General features: G+C 36.5%; 1 protein-coding gene across 2 annotated transcripts in view; it reads right to left on the bottom strand.

Moving 5' to 3' along the window:
- Nucleotides 1–22,876, bottom strand: part of ANKFY1 (ankyrin repeat and FYVE domain containing 1) — a 58,382-nt gene extending 35,506 nt beyond the window's left edge. Inside the window, exons 1-5 of one of the 2 annotated variants that reach the window (XM_026708706.2) lie at nt 22,787–22,876; nt 13,480–13,672; nt 10,164–10,282; nt 3,654–3,789; nt 198–321 (exon numbers count right to left, since the gene is read on the bottom strand). In XM_026708706.2, the coding sequence (XP_026564491.1) occupies nt 198–321; nt 3,654–3,789; nt 10,164–10,282; nt 13,480–13,672; nt 22,787–22,796 (582 nt within the window). In that variant the 5' untranslated portion in view covers nt 22,797–22,876. Of the gene's footprint in view, nt 1–197; nt 322–3,653; nt 3,790–10,163; nt 10,283–13,479; nt 13,673–22,489 lie in introns of both variants that reach the window. The other variant, XM_026708707.2, reaches the window with a different exon arrangement.
- Nucleotides 22,877–25,503: the final 2,627 nt, after the last annotated feature.

Raw genomic sequence — 25,503 nt, 5'->3', positions numbered from 1 at the left:
ATAGATTATTGGGACAAAGCAAGGTTCAGAAAAAATATGTTGTGTGACAACAAAAACATACCAATATTTTAACATAATTTCAAAGTTTATACAGATGCATAGATAACACGGATAACAGCTATACTTTTAGTGATTAGAAGTAAAAATAAGGATGCAAATCCTCAAATATCTTTTTGAAAAAATATCTTAATGCTTACCCAATGATTAGCAATTATCTCAGCACAGTAGTTCATTAAAGTGCTGGCATTCAGCTCTTCTGCTGTTTGATAGAAGCGGATACAATTTCTTACATTTACAAGTGACATGACTCCTTTTTCACACCTATCAAGCAGTAAGCACAAGAGCATCAGCAAGGACTAGCCACAGGGGAAAAAAAGTAAACAGAAAGGACATCATGGTATGGAAGCAGCAGGAAGAATAATTTCATATTGTATTATTACAGTTGAATCCAAATGCCTTTTTGACCTAGATCAGTTATTATTTTTCCAAGGCATTATGGAAGCCAGATTCAAAATAAATTACAGTCCAAAACCAATTCCAAATAATGTTTTGAAAATTGTTTTGAACACAAGAAAATAACAGCAGTTAATTAACTCAGAAACATTTAAATTGTGCCACACAAAGAAGGCAAAGGATCAAAGAGTCCGGGAGCAACTTTTTTGACTAACAGACTTTATTAGAAGATACAATTTTTTGTGAACTGCAGCTTATTTCATCAGATGCAAAAAATGCCTAGACCAATATAGGATTTAAATTGGAGTGAAGTAAAAGGGAGGGGACATCAGGGTAGTTAGCTAGATGTAGACTATATCTGAGATAGATTTAAAACAACTTATCAATTAACAAATGTAATGTGCTAAAAACCCTTGTATTTGTTGAAATCTTCAAAGATAATCTGTTTTTTTAAATGTTTAAAAATATGTATATTTTTAATTCAATTTTTCACTCTATTGGGTGGTTAAAAGGCCCATTTCCCGCCCCAAACAGTTACTTTGAGGTATTTTGGGTCCTCAGCCAGAGGCCCGCATTTGTAGCCTTTTGCAGTGTCCTTCAGTCATAGGACCATGATTTACAGCATTTTTTCTGCCAGAAATTGGTGTTTACTTCTGGTTTGTGGACAATGGACTCACTTAATCACTGCAGCATTTGTTTTATGACTGCCACACCAAAAAAAAAAAAAAAGAATTGGGCAAGGTCACCTGGTGACCTGTGCTTAATGATGAACACAACATACAACTGTAACTCTGGGCTCAATTATGATCGTAAGTTGAGGACTACTCGTAAAGACATAAGAATTTCAAAGGTACCATAAGCAGGTTACATAATATTTATATTACATTTTATATGTTTTGAGAGTTTATTCTGTTTTATGAAATTATTATATACATCATGTATATATACCCATGTGCATCAAGAGGAATAAGAACTTAAGATACAGAATGACAAGTTAATAGTAAAGTTATATGGATGACTTACGCGAAAATAAAACATTGTTAACACTAAGATTAAACATTAAGATAAGAACATCTAACTCCCAACAATTCTGGACACTTTACATTCCAACAAGGCTAGAACAGTAAAAAAAAAAAAAAATACCCACAAGGAGTGTGTGTCCAGAAAAAGTAAAAACATACAAATAGAACAAAAATATCAGAAGAGCTCACCAGTCACCATTCTGCAAGCCTGGGAAAAATAGATATACTTTTAATGCCTTCTAGAATATCATATTGCTGAGACTCTTATGAATCTCTGGGGAATGCCAGAGGGCAGGCACAGCAACATATTAGGCCCATTTCCTAGATCCCACTAGATGGCATTTTTAATTGAAAGGAGCGTGCCTATTCTGCCAGATTTTATTAGGCAGGAAGAAACTATAGGAGATAACTGGTCCTCAAATAATCAGGTGATATTATAGATGGTAATCAGCACCTTACAATGCATTCAGAAGCCATCAGGCCACCAGTTCAGCTTCCAGAACAGAGGTGTTACATGGACATATAGTGGCATGTCTTATTATTGCTTATGCCGCCATATTCTGGAACAACTGTAAATTCTGTGTAATTTCTACATGCGGCCCATGTAGAGCACATTGCAATACTCCACTCCTGAACTAAGGAGTAATTTACTGACTGTAAGAATTATTTTGCAGTGGAACAGCCTGCTTTCTCCATCACTGGAAGTTTTCAAACAAAGGCTGGATAACTATTTGTCTGAGGTGATCTGAGGATTTCTGCTCTGAGCAGGGGATTGAATCAGATGATCTTTAAGGTTCTTTACTTCATGGTTCTATGATAAATGAAATATAGACTAAAAATGGTCAGCAGATCAAATAATCTAGATTATAAAGTGTAGCAATCTAAGAATTTATTTGGTTATTGTGGAAGGCCTTTGGGTCTCAATTGATGAGAATTATTGGCACCAGATGTAGAATATCTATAGATGTGCAACTGATAATTTTTAATGGAATAATAGATTTATTTACTATTTATTGGGTTATTGCTGTTGTCCTCTGTGCACTGTCTAGACTCTTTTAAAGATTGAGAAAGATTTAACACACACACACACACCCTCCGAATTATCCTTTAATTTTACAAACCAAACCAAACCAAACCACATCTGAGGAAAATCATTAAAAATACTACCCCAAATCCAAGAATTGTGCATAAGTTGGAAGGCAGTTATATCAGGATGGTGGTTGAGGTGCAAGGATTGTTGACACGTAACTGTTCAGCTTCTATTTAATAATCTCCAGCAAGAAGGAACTTACTACCATTCAAATAGATCAGGGGTGTCAAACTCGATTTCATTGAGGGCTGCATCAGGGTTGAATTTGACCTTGGGGGGCCAGGATGGACATGCCCATTCGATGTCACTCGTGTCGGGGGCACCTGTGGTGGTCTGAGTGCTCTGCCAGCAAAAATGGGCTCCTGAGCTCTGTTTTCAGCTGCAACAGTCTCCTGCAACCCCTTCCAGCAAAAATTGAGCTTGCAGGGGCCACCTGTGCCCCCGAGCTCTGTTTTTGGCTGTGATGGCCTCCTCAACCCTCTGCCAGCGAAAATGGAGTTCAGGAGAGCTGCACACAGGCCATCCTGAGCTCTGTTTTCGCTGGCAGAGACACTGTGGGGCAGCCCCGCAGACCAGATCTAAGCACCCGGCGGGCCGGCTCCTGGAACTTGAGTGTGACCCTCCCTGGAATAGATGGTTCCATTGTTTATAATAGCTATTTTCATCAGAAAATTTCTTCTAATATTCATCTAGAATATCCTTTCCTTTCCTTCTCATCCAACAGTTCTCATCCTCCTAACAGCTTCAAGAAAGACCTGAACCATCCTCTTAATGTAGGTACATTCTTAACTTCATCCACAAAATCTGGCCTCATACAATCAAGCCAAATGATTATTACATCAGCTCCAACAACTCAACAGCCTCTTTGGAAAACTCCTGTTTGCTTGCTCTGACTCCCTGGTGCCTGACCTGTCAGTAGAAATAGGCTAGTATGCTATGATGATATTGAACTAGAGATGGGGAGACCCAAGTTCTAGTCTGCTGTCAGTTCCCAGAGGAGCCGGCAAAATAACAACAATTCACATTGGGTAAAATAGCCATGCCATGCTAATTAAAACAGAGGTACCACAACTCATTCAGACGCTTGCCTTTCCCTGAGGAGTTGCAGCTGAAACCTGTTTGCTACTTTCATCAGCTCTGTCAGGAATACATCGTCTTCTCGCAGCTCCAGCTCATCTGTGTAAATCCAACGCAGCATTGCCATGGCCACCTCGGGATCAGCGTCTGGTGGAAGAGCACTAATTATTATAGTCCTATGGGGAGAAACACTGTTTTGCTTTGCAGGAGAGTACCTTTAACACCCATCAATAAGGCAACAATAAGTAAAATTCAGACCCCTGGTCAGTGCCAATCAGCACCAGTCTTCAACCAACCAATCCAAGGAGGAAACGCTGGCATAGACAAAGATCAGACTGTAGCCGAGTACGGTATTTTTTGGCTTTGGCATCTCTACGATTCCAAGCAATTGTGCCTTACTGAGAAAAACCATGTTAAAAAAAGTTGTCGGCTTAGCACAGCAGATAAACCCAACCAACGTCAGTACAAATGGACTTATCAACAGGTGATTTGGAAAGACGAGAGATTTAAGAGTAGATCTACTACAGCTAGGTCTCTATTATTGCAGATAATGAATCTCAAGAAGTGATCGAATTACAGGTAGTCCTCAACTTATAACAGTTCATTTAGTGAGTGTTCAAAGTTACAGCATTGAAAAATGTGACTTATGATGATCATTTTTCACACTTACACCTGTTGCAGCATCCCCATGGTCACATGATCAAATTCAGACACTTGGCAGCTGGTTGATGTTTATGATAGTTGCAGTGTCCTGGAGTCACATGATTCCCTTTTGTGACCTTCGGACAAGCAAAGTCATTGGGGAAGCCAGATTCACTTAACAACCATGTTACTAACTTAACAAATGCAATGATTTATTCAAAAACTGCGGCAAGAAAAGTTGTAAAATGGGGGAAAACTCACTTAACAAATATTTCACTTTGCGACATACATTTTGGGCTCAATTGTGATCGTAACTCAAAGATTTCATAGATTCAAAGTTTTTCATGAAATATGGTAATCAGTTCCACCCTGGAAGCACCTGATGCTCAGCTCCCTGACCCTCAGGATTTCCCTGTGCCTTGGCCACTCTGAAGCCAGCCATTCAATTAGGCACAGAGGCCTAGAGAAAAGACCAGCAGGCAGGGCTAAGCCTTGGGAGGCTATCGGGGGCTGGATAGAAAGTAAGCCTTAGCCTACAGACTTCAACTGCACTTCAGGTGCCGGTTGATTCTTTAGGCTACTTTACACGGCTGAGTGGCCAGCTTCAGAACAGGCTGAGGCTTGTGGGATAGATGGGGGAGATAAATCGGGGGTATTGTAGCATCCCTAAGGGTGAACAACGGCACAGGTTCTGCAGTGGCCATAAGCTTGAAACCGGATTGTAAATATCTTTAGAGGAGAGGGGTCTGTGATATCTTTGAACAGTTGTAAGCAACCAGTCATAACCCAAGGATTATCTGTAGCCTAGTTTGTTGTGGGAATTCAGCCACAGAAAAAGATTTATTGATAAATAAAAATAAGGATGCTCTATTCTTATCAAGATATAACTTATAAATCATAAACAATAATCTAATTCCATAGCTTGTTCAGCTATGGAATGCCTTGTCAATGTCTTTTATTGATGACACTACTATTTGATTAATCCCTTTTTGGTAAGGAAAAATGTATAACCTTTGGCTACAATGTTACATATATTTGCTATCAAAAATGTAAAAATACAAGTCTTTCTCTTTTACTTCTCATCCCCTTTTTTCCAATTGTCAAGTTCCAATAAAGTTTGCCTTCTTTTGATGCATCTATAAATAATCTTGGACCTTCTCAGACTGAAGAGTGGGTAATTAATAAATAAAAATAATGTTCAGGAGAGCTCTATTTTTAAAATATTGATTTGTTATTTTAAGGTATTCCCTTTGTCCAATGTTGTACAAATTCTCGGAGCCTATGGATCCTATTATAAACATTAACAGAATGAGTGACAAATTTTTGATTTAATATTGCTTTAGTTTAACATTTGTTAAAACAATGAGTACATCTGCAAAGCAGTAAGGCACCAATAGTGTAGTAATGTCATGAATTAACAAGTGCCTTTTATTCCTTACTTTTATGCTTTTTTGTCAAATTTTTAAGCTGCAAGATTTGTTAACATAAACTAAACATACGTCATAGTATGTTTATTAAACATACATTTAGAAATAAATGAATATATAAACAGATTCTCATTACTTACGCTCCCACAGCTACTCTTTTAAGGCCAAGATGTTAATGATGTAATGATTTAAATTGAAAGAGCTATTGGCATTTACTTTGCAGGGGTGAAAAGCAGTGTATGATAACACTGCTTGCTGTGAACCTTCAGAAATTAACACGAGGTGGGGTCAACTCATGAACCTCAGAAACTAGTAATAGCAATACTATTAGTGATATTTATAACTGTTGCAAGATGAATGCTGGCTGTAGTACTAATATTAGAAGGGGTCTTACAGCCAGGGACATATGGGACGAGACAGCCATAATATGTGCTACCTTTTTATGAGGTTTAATAAGCAGCCCTTGTTCAAATACCCCAAAGGCATTACAATCCCTGATATTATTTGACTGGTTCCCTTCAACTCTCTTTCCATTCATCATATTTCAACATCAGAACATAGGCTATAAGCAAGTGACATTGGTATGAAAACACTTCAAATTCCTATTTTCACGGGGATTAGACTAGCTAATTGGGGCAGTAGATCCTATCAGAAAAAAAGGACAGAACCTAATTCAAATCCACAGTTGGCTATATACCAGTACGTGGTTTCCTTTTGGACATTGCCCTCAGCCCAGTATATTTTGTGCATCTATTAAAAAAATGGGTGAGGAAAAATTATTAACTCTACCAGTAAATGGTTTCAAGGAAGGAAAACATGTATTGTGTAGTCAGCTCACAATAGGTATTTATAATGATGTTTACTCTGATTAAAAATGATTAAAGGGATACAGTTAACCCACAAAACCACACAAAATTATGAAAGAGCCATAAACACTCAAGAGGCCACTCAGGTGTAATTATATCTAATGCTCTTATCATCTCTGCGTTCCAGAGCTTGGTATGTGGTAGAACTGCTTTCCAAACTATCAGGAAGACACCAAAATGTCTGCTGGATATCAGTCAGACCCTAACAGTAGATACCAACAAGTTGGATGGTAATAAAATGACAAATGACAAAAAAAAGACAAAAAAAATATTAGAAAAAAGACAGATTACAGGGTCCTCTATCTTCAAATCATTATCCATTTGATCTAACATAAAGATCAGGTCCATCAAATCGTTGCCTACAAGAGTCAAATGTGGATTTGGATTTGCCTTAGCATCCTATATGAATCCAGCCACTGCAAACTTGTAGATTGTAGCTTACTCTGTTGTGTGAACAAATGTGGCTTATTATGAAGGGGGAACTGCACTGTCCTACCCTACTCAGTTACCAATGGAGCTGAAAAGAAATTTGACCACCAGTCTATACTAGACCAAGTCACATGCATTAGAACTGTAACTCAACCAGTATAAAGCTTTCAGAATATCAGGTTTATTTTAAAATAGCCCTCATTGCACCTCAACAGTGGCTTTTCCTGAAATAAATTACAAAATGCTGGGGGCAGGGAATCCAATGAAGTCCCATATCTATTTATTCAGAAGTACTTCCTAGAAAAATCAACAAGACTAACTTTTGGATAAATCTATATAGAGCCTTTCTGTGCTATAGAAGATGTACTCAAATTGAGAATCTGATTTGGCAATTATATCTGTGAACATTTCACAACCCAACAATTTAATATTATACCCTTTCTTTATATAGTTACAGAGGATCAGAATAGTATATAATTTCAAATTACCTTTAAATAGGCTTTAGTAATTTTATCACACACAAGTTATATACCACTATTACTCATTTTAGCAGATGTTAATGATTGTGCAATTTGGGCAATGTACATGTAGACCTATAAAATTGCCTGTCTGAATCAACTAATAACTTAGGGCAATTTCAATCTGAGTGGTAATGTATTCACTCTTTATGAAATTAGTGTTGTGGAACCCAATGCATTTTAGGATACAGAAATTTACTGTGAGGAAAAAAAAGTAAATGGAAAAATATTAAGGAAGGTTTCTCATTATAATCAGTTATTTTTAAGCAACATTTTTAAGCAATACAGTGTTAAAGATTGATACAGGTAGTCCTCAATATATGATCATAATAAAAGCCCAAAACTTCTGTTGCTAAGCAAGACAGTTAAGCGGGTTTTGCCTCATTTTATGACCTATTTGCTATAGTTGTTAAGCAAATCACTATGGTTGTTAAATGAATAATGCAACCATTAAGCAAATCCAGCTTTCCAAATCAACTTTTGCTTATTAAAAGCTGGCTGGGATCACCTTACAAAAGGTGATCACATGACACTAGGACAGTGCAATTTCCATAAATATATGCCATTTGCCAAGGGCTCGAATTCTGATCATGTGACCATGGGATTCTATAACAGTCGTAAGTATGAAAATCGGTCATAAATCACTTTTTTTCAATGTCATGGTAACTTCAAACGGTCACTCAACAAAAGGTTGTAAGTCTGGGACTACCTGTACATTAATGTCAGTCTCCTGGGATAAACCAGATAGAAATCATAAGTAGATAAGCTAATTCTACTTTACGTTCCATGCTCTATACCCATGCTTTGCTATGAAATTATGTGATTGGGCTTAGTTTTGGGAGAGGAAAATAAGGGGAAAAAATTGTGCCACTGCCTACTAGCATCCATTAGTATTCATCTGGCTAACATCCTGTCAATGTGTGAGTTGAGGGCTGTTTGAAAACTGAAGCAGTATTTGCTGTGTGAGTAAGGAAACAGCAAGGAGCCTGGACATGGCTTAGCTTAACTGTTCTGTACTAAAGCTGCTTGGTGCTGTGAAACTAAAACTGAAACTCCTCTCCTCTGCTTGTGTTTTGCATTTGGAACACATTTCTTTTCAGGTGGGGAGGGGAACTCCTTAGCATCAGAGCGTGTTAATAATAATATACAAAATACTAAAGCTCTGATGGTCATTTTGAAAAATCCTTTCTTAGTGAGCACCTAGAAGCCAAGAGAAGCATACCTGCCAAAGTTCAAGTTTGTAGGCTTTACGATTCTGGAGATTTTGTGATGATGCATGAGTGGTATTTCGATATGTGTGTGTGTGTGTGTGTGTGTGTGTGTGTGTGTGTATGTATGTATGTATGTATGTATGTATGTATGTATGTAGGTCTAGGTGTGTTTGGGTCTTTTCCCGTGTAAGATTAAGAGCATCTTCGTGATGTTTTGGCGAGGTCCCACTCGCCATCCTCAGGCTGGTGCTTCCGGCTTCGTGCCAGTGCAAGCATATACATACATACATACATACATACATACATATATATATATACACACACACACACACATATATATATTACATTGACAAAATCTTGCAAGTCTCAAAGTACAATCCTCTCCTCCTTCTCCTATACAGCCTGAGAAACTAGGGAGGGTCTCTTCTGAGCCTCTTGCCCCAACCACTATCCAACTGAAGGGTATGCTGTCTCTTATTTGACCATTCCCTTGGCAGTATCTCTTTGCCCAGTCTCCCAAGATCTTGTCCTCGTATAATAAATGAATAATTTTATTTATTTATTTATTTATTGCCTGTTTTTATACTGCTTCTCATGCACTCATTTTCAAGTGGTATATACAAATCATTAGATATAGAAACAAAATTACAATTCATTACAATTAATAAACATAAAAGCACAGAAATTAAAAAGGTAGGGAGGAAAAAAAGTCTGAAACATCTGAGCCCTGAATGGAGAAAGAAAGCATAATTCAATATGTTGGCTAGGAAAATATAAAACTACTATCCAGTATGAAGCTTGACATATCCTGAAGTGTTTTAAAATGACTTATTTTACAGCATAAATCCCAGCAGCTCTATTTATTTCATTTAAATGTCAGTTCAGAGCATTTCTCTTGGACAGTAGTCTCATCCCAGATTCTAGCTTTTAGGGAAGAGTCATAAATTTTTGACGAGGTTCTCAATCAGAGACGAAAAAAATCAAACAAAACAGAAAAGTGGCCAAGTACCTAACTTAGGCTTCTAAAGATAAAAATGCTAGAATTGTAATAGTTGCCTTACAGAATAGACATTTATGCTTTCAGAAAGCAATTGTGAAAACCAAAGGAATAATCAGTTATCTTCAACCACTTGATTTCCTTGCTGTCTCAGAGACTATTTAACAAGATGAAGAAAACCATCATACCTAACACCCATGCCATTAAAATTAAAGAGCTATAAGCTTCCAACTTAACTGACACTAAACCCTTAGCATGTTTGAAAGACAAATGCTTCATAGTTAGAAGACTGAGTACCATTTTTGCAAGCTGAGTATCTCCTCTTGAAGGATAAAAATGTAACCTCTTCTCCCAAAGGCATTTTATGTTTTTATTAATCTTCCCAAGGCAGTGAATACTTCTCCAATCTCTCGCTCATACACAGCACTAACCTGACAGATCTAGCTCAGCTGTTGACACTAAGTTGGCCAGACTCCAAGCTTCACTCCGGGCTGCCAATACAAATTTGTGGGCACTGATGTACCTGTCTCCCACCTTGATCTTCAGGTCACTGAAGGAACAGAACAAACATAACTTTGGATTAGATGACTTGGTATTCTGCTAACCACAACATCAAGCTGGAAGAAATCAGATAAGTTGCAGTGGGGACATAGTAAAATATGGGTGCTTTCCATGTACTTTGACCTAGTTTTCAGGTCTTTATAATGCCTGAGACCCTAAAGCAATTTCTTCTTTCACATTTCTAGAAAACATCTGCTCAGAGACTGACAAGCAAAAGAAAAAGAAAAAAGGATGATAACTAAGATAATACTTTTCATTGCTTATTATTTGCAAGCACAAAACTAAGGGCTAAGCCACCCACACAGAAGAAAAACATTGGGAAGCCAGGTAAAATCCCCTTCTCTATTCAGGAAAAAAATATTTTAAAGGGCTGCATTTTCAGGTAATTCTGGCTATTTTTGTTTGCAAATCTTAATATAACGGTATGAAAACAATGAGAGTCAGTCATCACATCTTTTAAAATAAAGATACTCTTGATTCATGGGGGGACAGAGGAAGAGGGAGGGAGGGAGGGAGGGAGGGAGGGAGAGAGAGAGAGAGAGAGAGAGAGAGAGAGAGAGAGAGAGAGAGAGAGAGAGAGAGAGTGTGTGTTCTCTTATCACCTCTCACATATGCCATCAAATTTCAGCAGCAAGCCTTAAGCTTTTCATTGGCACAATATTTCCACATTTCTGGCCAAAAGTGGTAGCTCCAAAACTGGCAAGCATTTTTAATACTACCATAGCAATAGCACTTAGACTTATATACTGCTTCACAGTGCTTTACAGCCCTAAGCAGTTTACAGTGTCAGCATATTGTCCCCAACAATCTGGTCAGGATTGAATTCCTAGCAGTGGGCAGAGTTAGCCTGCAATACTGCATACTAACTACTCAGCCACCATGATTCCTTACCATCCACTGTTAAAACTAAAATCAATAAAAAAAAGATCTCCCACTAATTTGGGCAGATATTTTATATGAAATAAAAATGCTGAAAACATACACAATAAAAACACACTAATATGAAGTGAAATTTCTAGTTTTTGCAGAGCAAAAAGGACTTACATACCAAAAGGATAAATCACTCACAATAAATATTTAATTCAAAATATTTTAACCAGCAAAACAAAGTACTACCTAGCTCAGCATTAAGACAATATACATATATGTTGCATTCATGTATTAAGTTTGTAATTGTATTAATATACTAATTGTAATTTAAGAACAGCATTTACTACCTCAGAGCTATGGCCCTCAGACTAATTTCATAAAACTCAATTTTCTTCAAAATGTACAAGTCTTATTCAAGAGCTGTCATTACTCTGCATTTTCTTGGGAGAAAAAAGCAAAATGCTGTTACAGGAAAATTACGAAATGTTACACCCACTGTTTAGCTTAGTAGTTTAACCCACCAAGTGTTTTTAACAGACTGAAAATATTTCCTGTCCAGCCATTATTTTTACATGATCCACTAGTTATGAAACAGAATTATAGCAAGATGGCCTTGCCATTAATCCTCTACTCTGCTCATTCTCATGTGTGGAGTTCATTTTCAAGAATGCATCCCTCAAGAAAATACACCAAAATAATGCTCAGAATAGCTTTTGATAAGCCTCAGTCTTTTGAAAATATAGTTTGAATGTAATTCCACATCTTGAAACTCTAATGCACAAAAGCAACCTAGTTCTTGTGTATTTCAATCTAATTTATAAATTCTATTCAAAATAACACATTTTCATATACATCCCCCTTCACAGTTCTATTTTATTAGCTGCTCTCCCTGAATTTAATCCAGTTCCTTTATGGTGTTCTAAAGAAGAGTACACTCATAAATAGGGAGGAAAAATGATTATTCATTATTTTCCCCTTACATTTCCCTTACACCCAGTAAAAAGAAAAAGGCAGCTAGAAGTCCATAGTTGGTAATGAATATTTAATTAAGAGCTAAAACTTAAGAAACTCTGGAGATTTAAATGTCAATGAGGACTATGGATGGTAAAGTTTAAAATTTAGATGATGGCGCCAAATCATATTAATTTCATCATTAGCATTCAGAATCAATCAACAAAAATTCTATTTAATCAACTGATAAACCATAATGCACAATGGCTGTGTTTATATATAATTAAACACCTGGCAGATAAATTCACAAAAAATGCTAAGTTTAGTTAGTGATATCCTAACTAAAAGGAAGCAGTTTTGTATATTCGGTTATAGTTTAATGAGGGAACATGGAAAATGGGGTAATTTCATAAAAAGATTAAGCATGTATGAATGCAGCCAATGTGCTTATGAGATTCAGAGGCAAAGAGCCTCAAACTAGATTACAGAGAGTCCCCAACTTGCAACCACAATTGGGGCCAGAATTTTTGTTACTAAGCAAAGCAGTTGTTAAATGAGTCATGCCCAATTTATGACTTTTTGGGGCATGGTAGTCAAGTGAATCACTGCAGTTGTTATATGAATGACGTGATTGTTAAGCAAATCCAGCTTTCTCCATTGACTTAGATTGGCTGGGAAGGTCAAAAATGGTGATCACAAGACCCTGCAACCATTGTAAATAGATGCCAGTTGCCAAATACCTGACTTGATCATGGACTGCTGCAATGGTCACAAGTGTGAGGATTGGTTCTAACTCGCTTTTTTGAGTGCCAGTGTAACTTCAAAGAGTTGCTAAATGGGCTGTAAATTGAGAAGTATGTAGCTTATCACAATAACAACTGCTTCACCTACTGAGAAAGAAACAGCTTTTAGTCTGTTAAATATATGGGCAAGAGAAAGAGTGAGATACCAAATTTGAACCTTGGGTATGCTGCAGCAGGCTTTCAAAATAGAAATAGAAGAAATAAAAATAGAAATTAGGAAGGAACTAGAAATAAGGATGATAGGATTAGGTTAGGATGGGGATAGGAATGGGAATGGAAATGGGGATAGGATAGGATTCTTTATCGGCTAAGGTGTGATTGAACAAGGAATTTGTCTCAGGTGCATAAACTACAGAGACAAATTCCTGTCCATAAGCTAATTTAAAAGCTTCTCTATTATCTGTAATAAAAGCATTTTGTTAGACCTGGACCTTGATTCTTTGGTTGCCAAGAATTCTAATTTGAGTATTGGTTGTAGCAAACCCTGACTGTGCTATTATTAATAATGTTATACCACAGGAACCACCCATGGTATCTCTACCATTTTTAAGGAATCTCTTACCTATATTGCTCCTGCTCATACAATTCTGCCACAATGGTAAGCAGTCGACTGATGAAAGAGTCACTGGCATTCTCTTTGTTTGTCTGAGCTGCTAGGAGGGTACATTTTCTCTCTGTTTCTGTCAGTTTTTTCTGCAGTTTGACATATTCCTGACGGAGAAGCATCAAGTGTTTTTCCAGTTTTGCCACCTCTTCTGCAAAAATAAGCAAACAAAAACAAAACAAGCCATAACTGAACAGTATAACACATGACTTGCATAACTTGCCAGTTTAATAGCTGAATTGTTCTCAACTGGGACCAGTGAAAGGTAGACAATACTAGCAAGGCACATACAAACTAAGATAGCCATGATTAGTCATAGAAAAAAAAAACAATCCACATTCACTGTCTGGCACTGCCATTTTTAGGACTGATCCAAATGATTCCAAGATCATGGAAGTCCAACAATCCTTTGAAATCCAGATGACATGTTATGAAAAGAGGAAAAAATGTTTCCACCTTAAATCAATTTTTTCAACTATGAAGTCTCTGGTCTGTACAGGCTGCAGAATCTGTGAAAGTGACACGAAGTATCAGTTTATATTATCATTGTTGATCATGTAGTCAGCCAAATGTTTAGACTGTATCAAGTCCTTCCCAAGGACCTAGGATAGGCAGATGTTATGTTTAATAATATTAAAGCTGTCAATGCAGGATGTAAGCTGTTCCAAGTAAAACTGTCTTTTGAAATTAACTAAGGATAATGTCATCAATTTCAGCATTGCTAGAGTGATACTTGTTCCAGAATTGTTACCCCTTTAACAATTATTATTGTTACTTCTCAACTTTCTATGTATATACTCATGGCAGTGAAAATATCCAATTTTCCTGCTTCTTATTTTCCCCATAACAACCCTGTAAGTTGGGTTGGGCTGACAGAAAGTAACTGGTCCAAAGTCACCCAGTCAGCTTTCAGGCCAAAAGGAGACCACAATGTCCTGGTTTCTACACCAGCACTGTTACGATATTACATTTAGTAACTGGAACAGTAAATTGTACTGTGGGCACAGTTGTAGTTAATAGGCTGGAGAGTGCTGGCTCATGCATGAGGCAATCTACGCTGTAGATGAAAAGAGGCTGTTACCCTTTTCCCCACCTTTTTCTTCTTTGTGCTGTGTGTGCTAATTTACCTCATGATGTCCTGACTATGTTGTCTGCTGTAAATATAAATGTAAAATATAATTATTTACATAAAACCACTATTTTATATCAGTGTCTCTGACTTCATTTGGACAACTGCTATGCAGTTCCTTGACAAGCACCTTAACTACTACACCTTTTATGATACCTATAATATACCTAGCATTAGTGATAAAGAGAAATAGTCAATTCTAATCATCCCTACTTTGAGTAAATTATATTGAATACAATGGGATTTTCCTCTCAATTGACCCATTATACCAAGGGTCTTCAAACTTGGCAAGTTTAAGACTTGTGGACTTCAACTCCCAGAATTCCTGAGCTAACATGACTGGAGGAGGAATTCTGGGAGTTGAAGTCCAGAAGTCTTAAAGCTGTCAAGTTTTGAAGATCCCTGGATTATACTGTTAAAGTATTTCATAATGTAATCTCCCCTTCTTTTCCTAACTAGTATCACATATCCAAATTATCAGTCAACCATCAAAATTAAGAAATTTGAAACCAAAATTCAAATAAGGATAATTCAAGGTTTCTAGAGACCCCTATCTGATAATCAGGAAACCTACTTCCTATCAGATCAATGACAAGACTTAAATTAAGGATATTCCATATGTACTATACTTGTAGAAGACTCGTAGTTTCAGGGAAGAACATTGCTAGTTATAGAAGTAAAAAGCAGGACTGAATTTCTACTGCAATTTCTTCCAATCTGGGACTATCTGAATATGTTAACAGTATAATTCCTACAATTCTAGTTCAGCAAATTTCACATGTATGTCTAGTACTACTTTAAAAATATTGTATCCCTAATAAAACAATCATCTTCCTTATGAGAGAAGATTACATCATTTGGAGTTTTTATGCTACAAGCTACAGCATGTCATAAAAATGAAGATATGAGCAAAAATTAATTTTTCCCCATTCTCATGTTCAAATTCAGGATTGCTCGCTGAAATTAAATGTGTTGGCATTCTAGACCAATAAAAAGAATTTTTCCATAATATTAAAAAAACCACCTTGTGTTATCCAATGTAATGATGGCCTGCAGTTTAGAAAGTCGTAAAGGGAGACTAAGGCAAATTTATGTAAGTCTCAGTTTAGCAACAATAACTAATCTGAATGGGTATATACTAGCTCTTAAACTGCATATCTTAAATAGTTTCTGTGAAGTGACAGGAAAGGGCAGCTATCTTTCTCATATCCATGTCTGTGAATTTTCAGAAGGAATCCAATTTTGACAGAGAATGTTGGACTCAATGGGTCTTTGGTCTGATTCTGTAATTCTCTTACTGCTGCTAGAGTTTAGAGTTTAGAGCCTAAACTCTAGCATTAGAAAATCTATATACAGTTCCAAAACTTCTCTAGGCCAATTCTTTCATTTTTAAATGTTATTTCTAAATTACTCAGTAGGGTAAAGATCAGGGTCAATCAGTACAACATATAATACACTAACTTGTTGCAAATACTAGTGGGGGTTGTGTCATAGCATGGTAGCAACTTCTTTCTAATGTGTTCAGGAATCTGAATGAAATATGTGGTCTAGCATTGTTACTCAGTTTTGAGATTAAATTTCAAGAAAGTAAAGGGGGGAGTACAATAGAACTTTGATAAAAAGGGCCAGCTCCAAGGAAAAACCCTACAATAAAACTTAATAAATAAGAATTTCACACTTAGTGGATTCCATGTTCTACATTAATTGTTAAATAAAGTATTTAGCAAAGATATCCATCTCAATGAATTGTACTTATCATACTAAGTCACAATGTGAATTAGTCTTAGTCCTGTATTTTAGGTAAAACCTTTACTGCAGTTTATATAAGGGATCAGCAATATTTAAAGGAGATTGCTGTAAGATACTGCAGCTTAATATTGACATATTTAATAAACCACAGGTTCAGTGTGTCATTTGAAGCCAGTCAATAAAGGATTTTTCCTTCCCTCGCTTCTCTTCTGTGAAATATTGAAGTGGTAAGCAGAATTTATGGCAGCAGAAAACAAAAGTTTGAAAACTAATCTAGTCCTAAAACATCCTTAAAAATGGTAAGTCGCCCAGAGTCATCTTGTAGGGGAGATAGATGGCATAAAAATGTAATAAATAAAAATAAATAACAGCAGGTAAGTCAGTATGATCTAGTGGTTCTCAACTTGTGGTCTGTGGACCCCGGGGGCGGTGTCACAAGGTTGTTACGGAGGTTCCACAAAAGGCTTGAAGAAATGCAATGATTTAAATCTTGGGGGTCTGTAGCTATGATCTGTGGCCACAAAAAGTATTTAAAGGAAAAGTGGTGAAGAGAAAAATTAAATAGGTTAAGGCACCAGGCTAGAAGCCAGGAGAGAATAACTTCAAGTCCTGGTCTTAGGCATCAAATCTGGCTGGGTGACTTTGCCCCCCCCCCTCTCTCTTGTCACAGGGTTGTCACTGTGGGGAAAACAGGAGGAGAAAGAAGTATTGCATTTTGCCTTTGAGTTATCTATAAAAATGGGAAACAAATGAAAAAATTAAACATTATTTTAGTAAGCTTTCTTTCTTAGTTGTCTCTAAATGGCATATATGTTCAACAGTAGTTTATGAGTAAGAGGTCAGATAAGTCACTGAGTTCAGCTCCATGCTCAGTTTAAAATGTCCTCAAAATTTAATGTCTACCTGAACACATCAAGTCTAGAAAAGCTGTCTTTCTCCTTTGATAATAGCCATAACTGCCCTATTGTTAGAATTGTTTTCCTAATATACACCTGGAATCTGCCTGCATCACTCATATTCGGCACTCAAAAATAATAGACAGTAGAACTTAATATTTTCCTATCTAACATTTGTTTAGGTACTTGAAGAATGCTATGGTGAGGAAAAACAACTCTTATCATTTTCCTCAAAGTTAAATATGTCTAACTGTCTCAACATTTTGTTTCCAGTTCGCCAATTATATCATTTCTGTGTCTTTCTTTGCATCTGCTCCAGTTTGCCTGAATAATTCTTAACACAGTATTCAATGTGAGATTAGATCAATAGACAATAAAAATATCAAAACATTTCCTAGATATCTACAAAATTACAATGATAAGCAGAAACACTTTTCTTCTAGCAAGGCTGGATGGACTTCAACTACATGATTCTTACAAACATTTCAACTTAAACAGATACCAACATTCTTACAAACACAACAAGAACAAAATTCCTATCTGGGTGACAGAAGGGGGTGGAAAAATCAGTTATGCCTCTGAAGCAAATTGTTATTAATTGCCAAAATTTTCAGACTGACATGCTAATACAGCCAGGAACTCTGAGAAAATCAAGTTCCCTTCCTTCAGATACCAAAGGTTACAGTATTGATCAGAGAACTTTTATTGAATAATGAGTTAGCTTTACATTTAATACTTTTGTCTGCATAATCTCTTGGTCCAGCTACAAAGGAAATTCAGCCTACTTATTCAACGCTTTAAGGAACAAATAAAATTAATTCAACTGACTAAAATTCCGTATGTTAAGGTCCCGGGCTTTTCCCCAAATAAGTCCACATTTATTGTATCATGTATACATCACCAAAATCCCCACCCTGTCCTGAAAAAATATTAAAAGGGCAATCTTACACTTATTTATTTTTAAAGATTTCTACTGTGCCTTAACTCTAGGAATTTCAAGTGGCCTTGCAAAAAAACACAACCCTTTCAATTTACAGCACAACAGAAAATTTATGCACAAGATAAAAATCACAAGCCAACAGTAATCTAAATATAATTTTTAAACAACCAATTAAAATTAAAGCACTTGATTCAAATTACAAATTGAATGGCTTCCTAATGAGGTGGTAACACAGGATTTCTGGGGAAGGGAAGTATAGTGGCTTGGAGTAGCCCTACAAAACAATATTTCTCTGCTCCTCTGGACATTGGGCACTAACTAGCTGAAAAATGTTATAGCTACACAAAGACACAAATTCACTGGAGAAATTTCTCAGTTACTACTTATTTACATAAACTACTACTGAAATAAGTTACAACTATAAAATACCAAAAAAAGCCTATGGAGTTTCAGAAAGTGAGTTTTCATTTATGTAAAGCCATCTTTCTCAATTTGGTGTCTTCCAGATGTGCTTAAACTACAACTTTGAGACTATCCCCAACCTTTGGCCCTGATGGCTGGGGAAATTCTCAAACTGCAGCCCCAATACAGCTGGTCCTACATTTAACCCAGGATTGTCTGAAACACATTGTTAAAGAGAAAAACAGATGCGATAGTTTTATTAAACTTATTCATATATTTGATACTTTACATGCTTTGTTGCAAGGATATATGTATATATATGCCGGTATTATGGGGAAAGGTGTTTGATTCCCCTCAATGAAAGAATGGCTAAGTTGAGGTAATATAATTCAGAGTACTGAAAATATTGGAAATGTTTTATTTGTATTTTACTCCTTTATGTCTTTTTTCCTGTTTGCTTATACTTTAAAGTTCTTTAGTAATAAGAAAAAAGAAATAAGATAAATATAAAAATAAAATATACATTTAATAGACAAACAATTCTTACATGGTGGAATGCTCAGCTCGTGTTATGATTTCCCCCATCCCTCTAACATACTAAGCACAAATTTAAAAATGCCTATTTTGATTTATAAAGATCTATTTATAAAGATCAGATTCTTCCATTGCTGCCCTGCTTATGGTATTTTGATACTGTACAGCGGTAATGCAACATTTTTCAGTGTAAGCCTCTTTTAAAATTCCCACCTTCGGAACCTGTTATTATTTAAGAAGATAATTAATTTCCTTTTTATCATTTTTAAACACTTTCAGGTATTCTACTTGTTTGCCATGTACAGTATTTGATTTTTTTAAAGGCATGTATACATACTTTTATGAACATCTGCAGGTAGACACAAGCTATTTTTAGGAAAAACAAACTAAATCAGATTTTAAAACCTCAATAATACTTTTTAAAGTAAGCCATCAAGTTGCTGGCAATTATTAGTTTTATACTGTGCACAGTATTTGTCTTAAATTTTCTTTTAGGAATCCAGTATATCATTTCTGATGCCCAAGAAGTTGTGATTTTCCAAGTCTAGATTTATCTGCCAAAAATGACACAATTTAACTATTCTTCAGCCAGAGACATATTCAATATTCAACAGCTGCTGTTTGAAAAACACAAGTAGGTAGTTCTACACAATGATATGCTATTATACTTCTAGTCGTTAATCAAATATGTGTTTGACTGGCTAAACTCTGAAGCCTTATTTTTCATACAACTTCTTTCAAGAACTGCCAGCAGCTTATTTTTTAAAGAGGTGAAAATTCGCCTTAATTGCATTCATAGGAGATGCCTTTTCTAAGACAATGACATGCATACTGCATATAGTTTAAAGATAAGCTGCATATACTTTTACTTCGCAATTATTTATTCACTGCAATTTTTAGATCTGAAAAAATAAACACAAATAATTTATGAAAATATAACAGAGCTTTAGTTGTTATAAAACCATGCCTCAGAGAATTATTTTGCAAAACCTCCCCTACAGTAACATTTCTGCTGTGCTGTCTATCTACCAAACTTCTGCACAGGAAGCAAACACACTAATGTGTTTAATGCAGAAGAGGAAAAGAAGTGTGAACAAGTTGGTCATTTTCCAGTGAAATTCTAGAATTCTTCCTTTCCTCTAAGAATGCTTTCTTAAAAAGAAAAACACAGACTTCTGGCAAGAGGAAGTCAAAATCTGCAAAATCATCAACCTACTGACAACAGCTTCTGTACTGTTTTCATATTTGCTTTCAAAAAATATTTAAGATTTTAGGAAAATGGACCATAAGTATTTTAAATTAGTAAAGTTTCCTATGTAAAAATACAAAGGCCTAGAATAATAATTCACCTCCACTTTAAAGGTTATAAAATACATTCATTATATTCTAAAGAGACCAATTACTTTTCAGTATACAGTATTCAGTCTTACTCAGAATTAGGGCAATCAAGAATCAGTTTGGGATAATTAATTCAAATTCTTAGACATTTAAGAAGCCTTTTCCAAAATACTCTTTCCCAAAATACTTCCTTACAACTCAAATTAACCAACAGGAGATGGGCACGAACGTGCAATTTTTGCATTATGGAAGGAAGTATCAAGCAATCACATTAAGCCAAACACTTTATTGGGATAGGATTCATGTTACATGAATTTAATAACTATTTTATTAACCTGGATTTAGGTTTAAGCATCTTGGTTGGCTCCCTTGGCCAAGAAATGAAGATGAGCACCATGTCCTAAGCCAGGGTCTCCAACCTTGGCAACTTTAAGACTTGTGGACTTCAACTCCCAGAATTCCTCAGACAGCTAAGCTGGGTGAGGAATTCTGGGAGTTGAAGTCCACAAGTCTTAAAGTTGCCAAGGTTGGAGACCCTGTCCTAGATATAACTGAAAGGGAAACCTTTACCTTTTTATAATGATCATAGGTGCCTTTAGGCCAATAACCCCTTACTTTCATAGGTATTATACACTAACTAGATTCAACACCTTGGTTAGTTTGATTTTAGTTTACAATGTGGCTTGTAAATTGTGATTTAGGCGTATTCAGCTGAATCTGGCCACTTACTTGTTCAACAAACTTTAAAACTGTGAAGAAATAATCATACAACAAGCACTATAAAAGGATGGAATTTTCATAACCTTTACTGCTTCACAGACTAGAATGGAATCTAAAACATGTATAAATATGTGAGAAGATCATTGGTATGATGGTTGATACAGGGAAAAGTTTTTGCTTGCAGATATGGAGAATCCATGTAACCAACATGCCCAAACAATAAAGTTATCATTTTATAAGTAGAAAGTTCATAATTAATCTCCAATATTTTCAGGCAAAACCAGGACAGACTTTTTGGGGACAGTGATGAGAAACAGTCCACCATTGAAAATTAGGAGTGAGAAATCTATGAGTTCCCAGATATTGTAATCTCTGTCTGCTATTCCGTCGATATACCATAACTCAGAAGTCGTCTTAGGTTTAGATAAAATTCCTGGCAGTACCACTTTAATAATTAGGTCGAAGATAATGTGAAAGAAAGCAGAGAAACTTAAGGGCATTTTTGTCAGTTAATTCAAGCAAACCTGAGCTAAACATACTGTACTAACAGTCTGGATCATTGTTAAACAGTTTTCTTAGGGAAGGACTCTCCTTGCAAAAAAAAAAATAGTTCTCCATTCTCTCAATATCAGAGCCATTTTGGTGCAGTGGTTAAGGTATCCGTTTAGAAACTGGAGGACCCCAAGTTCAAGTCCCATCCTAGACACAAACCCAACCGGATGACCTTGGGCCAGTCACTCACTCTTAGCCCTAGGACAGGGGTCTCCAACCTTGGCAATTTTAAGCCTGGCAGACTTCAACTCCCAGACTCCTGCTCTAGGAAACAGGCAATCCCAAACCACTTCTGGAAGAAATCTTGCCAAGTAAATCATGGCTAGAAGTTACAAACTTACTCTAAGGCATCCATCCCCCCAAAAGACCCTCTGTCAGATATAAACTCTAAAATTCAACAGATCACTGCCAGCCAATAATTTCTCCAATCAATCACTAGAATGAAATAAAGCAAATTATGTTTCTTAGTGGGCTGCAAAACATTAAGAGATCTCTCAGTACAATGTAGGCACAGCCCACCTCCAGATAAGGCATGGGAGCTATAATCCAGCCTGAGAACATCACACTGAGAAGCAAGGTATTTCTGAAAGATACAATGATTTTTTTTAACGCCTCCTCTCTTCCACCCTTCCTCCTCCCCACTATCCAATCCCAGAGACCCTCCTTCTTTAGTCCAGGTTTTTCTAGTCTGCCGGCGTTATACTACACCTCTCATCTTCCTCCGCCGCAGATCACTTTAGTTACGAGCGATGGGAGTTGTAGTCCGACCAGCTTTTAAGTCAGGCTGGGAAAGGTTTTTCGATTTTCTTTCCCTGCCAGGTAACGCCCCCTGGTTCACAAAAATACAGATGACCCCTGCCGATAAGGCGCCTTCAGCCCCTCCTCTTTCCGGTCTTTTCTCGACAGACCCCGAAGGGAATGCTCCACCCCATATAAAACCGCCTCAGGGCGAATCCACTCTGTCGCTCAAGTGGCAGCTGCTGCCGCCACCCCCGTCCCGCTTACCTTCCGCCATGTTGGCCGCCGCCGTTTCTCAGACAGATCTCTCGCGATATCCGAGCTTGAGGGTGGAGTGGCGGCGGCGGCCAAGGAGGGAAGGAATCAAGCGATCGAGTGCGCAAGCGCATTCAGCGTCAACAGCCTGTCTGTTCGAGAATCTTTGGAAGTTTGTATTCAGTGGGCTGCTCTTAGGTTTACTTTCTTTTGAATGCCTCTAACGCCGTTTTCTAATTCTCATAACTTTCAGAAGCCGAAGGCACAGTATTTTTAAGCATACATAGAATTCAGCTTGCTAAATGAAACGGGATTGCTTTTTCCTCGGACAAAATTTTTAAAATCTTTTTCTTAAGCAGAACGAAGACTTAAGAACCTTAGTGATAGTGCTTCCGAGGCTTTTTCTAAGATCAGCGTAATTTAAGCCTCTCTTGGCATTTGTGGTATTTTTTTCTTTTTCACCGTTATATTTTATTTTTAAGGACTACAAGACAACTGCAAAAGTCCAACATTGTTTTCTCTAGTGACGGCTTTTGTAAAGGAAAGCATGCGAAGCATCTTTGAACAAATGCAGTTTTTTTTCCATTTTCTACCTTGATAATGTTTCTGATGAATAATATTAAAATGTTTCTATTTATTTGATTTTTTTAAAGAAAACATTGGCTGTCCAAATTTGCCACAAAGATAAAACTATACAAAACCTGTAGATATAAATAAAATACTATAAATATCCAAATACTAAAATATTTGCTTTTTGACAGAAAGCAACTTGGGGGAAAAAACTATAAAAACCTGCAAAACCTTTTCAGCCTATGCAGAATATAAAGTTATATACTGTATGCAGTTTATTTTTTCTAGAATAATAACTACAAGAAGTGGTTAAAATCCCATTTCAATTAAGCCAAGGAAATTTTCAGCCAGTCATAACTATAACTCAGGCCATGTTACAACATGTTAAGCCATAATATAGTTTAGCACTGAATGGGTAAGATACTACTCCCAACACATCTAATTCTCATATACAGTACAAAGCTAATAAGTGATGGATAGTTCTATCTCTGATTGGTTTAGCACAGCCTCAGTCTAGTGCCCACCACATTGTGTGGGATTCTTCAGAAATTTACAAGTTCCCTCCAGCCCAATAATTAAATTAAAATAAATTGTATATCATAGAACTCTTACTGGGGAAAATGGGGAGGAAAAGATGGGCTATAAATCTAACAAAAAATGTAAATATCAACTTCAGTAAGATTGGAATATTAGGACAATATGGTTTCAATTTGGGATGGGCACTATAAGGCCTCCTACCATAGATGTTGAAACTATTGGCATGTCCAACAGTAAAGGATGATGGGAGCTGTAGAAATAAAAGGGAGGAAGCATATTATATTTGGGGTAATTGTACTCTTCTAAATTAATATTAAAAGCTCCCTTTATATTTTTTGTTCATATACCATATCAACTCATAGAAGAGTTTTTAATTTTATTATTAATTTGACAAGTATACCACTTAACTCCCAACTGACTTTGGATAGGTTACAATTATTTGGCTTAACTTCTACAAACTCAACTGTTATCATATGTCAAACATTTTATGGCTTTGTGTGATGTGAAATCTCAGCCAGTTTTGATTTACTCAACAAGCATAGTTAAGGAAATATTTGTTTGGAGCAGGTGTAAATGACCTTAAATTTTGCAAAAATCACCATTTTCAGAAGTGTGCCTTTGTGTTGCTGGAACAAATTGAGCGCTTTAAGCTGTTACTGTTGGGGGAAAATAGGAGGAGGAAGTGCTATTTATGCCATCTTGAGTTCTTTAGTGAAACGGTATAAATCACTGATTTCACCAACCACTTTTCTTACAGCCTTTGAAGGTCAAAAATAATAATAGTAATAAGTATGGCATTTCACTGTTCTGAGTTGAATGCAATATATGAATTAAGACACTGGCCTACTTTATACATTATTATATAATGGACCACATGCTTTATTTAATAATTGGGCAATAAATAAGTTATAATTCCTCATAAAGGGTTCACTTAACATACCAATCAAGTTATTTTGATACATTTTGATGGCCAAGCTCCTGGATCAAAAGATCTGTCTAACCTAGCATTTATTCTAATTGCCAGTAGTTTTTTCACAGCTCTCATAAATTGAGACCTTTTAAACTGTAGATTACAATTATTCAATTTGTGGGCATACATAACCATAAGAACCCAGCAGAATCCAGCCTATTGGCTGGCCCAACTTCTGTGTTGCCAGCTGGAAGCAGTTTGGAAATTCACAAGTTTGAACCTCAAGATGATAGTCCCCATTTGTAGTACTATAAGTTCCAGGAGAACCTGCAGCCTAGAGGAAGACACGGGAGAACGGGAAGAAACACTGAGAACTGTAATTGGCTGTAAAGCACTGTGAAGCGGCATATAAGTCTAAGTGCTATTACTGTCATGGTCATTTGTGATATATGGTATATCTATTGATTATCCACCATCAAGTCAATAGCAATAGTACTTAAGACTTTTATACTGCTTCACAGTGCTTTACAGCCCTCTCTAAGTGGTTTACAAAGTCAGCATATTGCCTCCAACAATCTGGGTCCTCATTTTACCCACCTCGGAAGGATGGAAGGCTGAGTCAGCCTTGAGGCTGGTGAGATTTTGAACTGCCAAATTGAAGTCAGCCAGCAGTCAGCAGAAGTACTGCACTCTAACCATTGCATCACCGTGG

The sequence above is a fragment of the Pseudonaja textilis genome, chromosome 1 (assembly GCF_049901715.1).
Source record: "Pseudonaja textilis isolate UNSWEBS1 chromosome 1, rPseTex1.2, whole genome shotgun sequence".
NCBI classification, from domain to species: domain Eukaryota; kingdom Metazoa; phylum Chordata; class Lepidosauria; order Squamata; family Elapidae; genus Pseudonaja; species Pseudonaja textilis.
The sequence above is the reverse complement of the archived record's forward strand: the minus strand, read 5'-3'. Positions and strand labels throughout refer to the sequence as shown.